At 40.2% G+C, this 4,122-nt stretch overlaps 1 protein-coding gene across 3 annotated transcripts in view; it reads left to right on the forward strand.

The window, feature by feature from the left end:
- ZFAT (zinc finger and AT-hook domain containing) overlaps positions 1–3,450 on the forward strand; it is a 127,279-nt gene extending 123,829 nt beyond the window's left edge. For all 3 annotated transcript variants that reach the window (XM_072410633.1, XM_072410635.1, XM_072410634.1), the window contains exon 17: positions 2,290–3,450. In XM_072410633.1, the coding sequence (XP_072266734.1) occupies positions 2,290–2,529 (240 nt within the window). In that variant the 3' untranslated portion in view covers positions 2,530–3,450. The remainder of the gene's footprint in view (positions 1–2,289) is intronic.
- Positions 3,451–4,122: the final 672 nt, after the last annotated feature.

Genomic DNA, 4,122 nt, shown 5'->3' on the forward strand with positions numbered 1-4,122 from the left:
CCTTCCTTCCCTTTTCCTCCTTACCTCTCTTGTCTCCTATGTCTCACTCTTTCACTCTATCCTCCTATGTCTCTCTCGCTGTTCCCCAATGTCTCTGTCATCCCCCATTTATTCTTTCTCCCCTATAGGCTCTGATTCTTTCTTTTTTCCCCTAAGTGTTTTTCTCCCCATATCTATTTCTGTCTCCCTTGTCTATATCTGTCTCTCATGTTTTTCTTCCTACTATGTCTCCTCTTTCCTTCCTTCCATGTCTCCCTTTCTCTTCTACCCTTATGTCTTTCATTTTTACCCAATGTCTCTCTTTTAGCCACACTCTCCTGTTTAATTACTCTCTATGTAGTTTTAATAGGGAAATGTAAATTATTGCATGATTGTTGTATTACACAATGTTATGCATACTCAGTAGCGCCTCAGGTCAGTTCATTGGCAGGACATGTGTCGGGTTTTAAGTGACCTCTGATACTTGGGCAGATATGAATATTTCATTAATGGGCCTGCAGAGTCTGGATAAACGAAGATATTCTCAGGTTTGTAACCGGTTCCTTTTAAAATCCCCACAGGGGACATCTCCCCCAAAACACCAGCTGTATTCCCCGCTAACCCACAAGACAGCAGCTTTCATATTTTCCTTTAAACGAGTTGCTGGTATCAAACCAGAACAGAGATGCCAAGTAAGGGAATTTCAGCTGGCACCGTCGCTCATCTTGTGGCCCACATCCCTCCCGCTATTATTCAGCAGAGGGGCCTCGGCCCGCGGCTGTTCTATAAGAATGTAAATTAGAATTTTCTGAAGTGAAATGATGTAAACACGGACTTTGAAATGCAAATCTTGGTACAGAATTGTGATTTATCATAGTAGAAAGGAAGAAATATGGATCATTTTTGCAGAGCTGACATTTGAAGCACAGCAAACGAAGGAAAACCTGTTAGTGATTTATATTTTTGTGACAGGGCCTATAAAAAGTATAAATAGATGGAAGAGCCTTCATCCCTAGTGGAAATTGTACAGATTCATGAATTCTAATTAAATAAATACCTGGTAGCACTTTTTACTGTTTACATAAAAGGGGGCCAGGACCATAAGGATTTTGTCGTGGGAAGGCTTTCCACAAAATTTTGGAGGGTGCCTACAGAAATTGTGCCCATTCGGCTAAGAGAGCATGAGCCAATGTTGGATGAGAAGACCTGGCGCACAATACAAGTTTTGGTTTATCCCATATGTGTTTAAATCTCTACCATCTCATGCCACGCTCTCTCTCACCTATATGAAGTTAGACATCATATTCCAAATCCATGGCCCTTAATATGGAGTTAGCCATAAGAGCAGTCACATTTGTTCAATAAAAAGACCTGGCACACAATACTAAATTTAGTTTGTCCTATACGTTTTTAGTAGGGTTTGCCAGCCACTTGCGTTCCTTCACACCAAACCCCTTGAACTATGTCCCTGATATTAAGGTTGGATGTGTAAAGTTGTCTACAATGTATTTTTATGCTGTAGCATTCACAGTTCTCTTCAAGGGAAAGACCTGAACTCACAAATTTCGAGTGGTGTCCACATACTTTGGTCCATTTATTATTTAGGTGTATTAGCTTAGTGTCTACAAACATTGGCCATGTGATATAGCAGTCCATTGAAGGTTGTTCCAACATTCAGACACTATTTGCCAGTTTTGTTGTCATTCTCATTACATGCTGTGATAGGTGAACTAATCAGACATTTGGATTTAGAGAATTATTGGCTGATGAATTTTAATGACAAAATTCGGCTGGTAGATGTAGCTGTTGCTCTTATAATATTTACGTTGTGCTTGATCTACACTCTACTCTCCTCTTGAAGAACCCTGCGGTAGAGTGTGCAAGAGTTAAAAGTTTTTATTGCCTCTTGACCTCACTGCAATGATTTTCTCACTACAGCTATGTTCGCACTGTCTGTTGTGGTCTGTTTACTGCTTCCTAGTGCCAGGGAACCGCTGCCTCCGGGGGGACTGTACATGTACGATCTCCTAGCGGCAACCCCATAAGAATGAATTGAGGTGACAGTGAACAGTACAGTACCTCTTACTGCAGATGCTGGGAACCAGTGGTACGGTGCGAGTGAGGATCGCTTGATCCCAAAGCAGGTCTGAAACTGCCCTAGCTTTCTCTATGATATCAGGAAAAAAAAAACAGACTAATTGGTTGTTACAAAAATTGAAACAAAAGATATTTTCAGATGTTCTAACTCTTCATAATGGCAGCACACCCATAAGTTGCTTTTATAACCTGTGCTATACCTTTTCCCTGCAGGTGACAGAAGAGGAGCAATCAGCCAATCACACTGTAATGATACAAGAAGCCTTGCAGCAAGCCTCTGTCGGGTTGGGTGAACAGCACCACCTAGTAGTCTCATCAGATGAAGTCGAGGGGATTGAAACCGTCACAGTTTACACACAAGGGGAGGAAGCCTCAGAGTTCATTGTTTATGTCCAGGAAGCCATGGAGCCAGTGACGGATGGTACAATGGAGCACATCTTGCAGGAAATCTGAGGCGCCTTTGGGAAAAATCACAGACCTATTAGTGCTTCTTCTTCAGTTTACAACATAATGACAGTATTTCCCCTGCACAAAGTTTCTCTATACCCCTGAGCCAAACTTAAAAAGGGGAACAAAACATGACAACTGTCTTGGGGCAGAGAGTCTATCTATACTTCCAGTCAAGCTTAACTCCAGGGAGATATAAACGCATGTACAAGTACATGCAGCTCCGTATACAATAATACATCATGACATGTATTTTTTTATTGCAAGTAGTAAAAGTACCTAAACTGACTTCATAGCAGGCTTTTGCAGTCTCTGTAGTACATAGTTCAGACTAGGGAAGGGAGAAATAAGACAAGAAGCCAATCAGCTGTGTTGAATTTCACAAAAGTTTGCAGATTGGAAAATAGATCTATTTATTCTTTTGCTGTCCAATCAGAGAGAAGGCTTAGAGAAAAAAGTGAAAGTGAAACTGCTGCAGAAGAGATCAAGTCCCCTGACCTTCACAGGGCTGTATTTTGCAGTTGTGAAATCTCAGGACTGGATGGACATAAAATTCTTTAGGCGACTTAAACAGCTATGTATATTTCTGCATCTGCATATTTAGTGGTTTGCCCAGAGTTCAGCTTTAAAAACCATCCCAAAGATGATCAGTTACTGCCTTGGAATTGTTTTATTTTTTATTTTATTTTTTTTAAGCAATAAGTCGACAAATACGTTTTCATTTTCCCTGGAACTGAACCTGCATTATGTTTACAGAGAATTTCAAGTGGGTTTGCCTCGGTTAGGGTTTATAATCATAGATTTGCTAATTTATGGGCATTCTCTGGAATTGTAAAAAAAAAGAAACAAAGTTTCTGTGGATTGTAAAACTTTTTTTTTTTTCATAAAATTAAATGACTGGTGTATATTGCTTGTATGCGATATCATATCTGTGTGTGGACATGAAAAATCATTGAGTGTATTGAAGTGCACAGCATCTCACAACAAAATTTGCAGTTAAAGAATTTGGGACCGATTATACACTATTGGGGATGCTGACAGCAATCAGCTTTAATACATAAAGTTTACACCTTTTTTTTCGACACAGACAATCTTCTTCCTTCTTCTCATCCTCGTTCAGAGCTTCTGCCATCTCGAATGGCTGGGCTGGGATGATGTAGCTTCCATGCAGGCACATGGTAGTTCATTCACCTGGCAACTGTAGGGGAAGCTGGGATGTGTCAGTTATCCCGGCAGTCAGCGCAGAGCTGTGCATTCGATTTGGACGGATCAAGAAAAACATCAGGCGGGTAAGAATGGTTACTGCAAAAGGGACATCGCCTCTTACTTTCTGCAAAAAAAAAAGCCCTGTTTGGGTATAGATTATTAAAATGGAGCTTTGGTTTCATTTAATTTGTCTAACAGACTGCATCATATGCTTCATTTGACCCTTAGTTCTGCTTTTCACCAAACCTTTGCTTTGTCCAATCAAATATTCATATAATGAGGTGGTTCTAAGCCTGACCTAGCAAGGATTGGCTTTGAACCATAAAACTAACCATCTATTCCCAATTTTTACTACAAAGTTCAACATACTTGACTTTGTTTGTCAAGCTTCTT

This window comes from Pyxicephalus adspersus, chromosome 5 (genome assembly GCF_032062135.1).
Source record: "Pyxicephalus adspersus chromosome 5, UCB_Pads_2.0, whole genome shotgun sequence".
Lineage (NCBI taxonomy): Eukaryota > Metazoa > Chordata > Amphibia > Anura > Pyxicephalidae > Pyxicephalus > Pyxicephalus adspersus.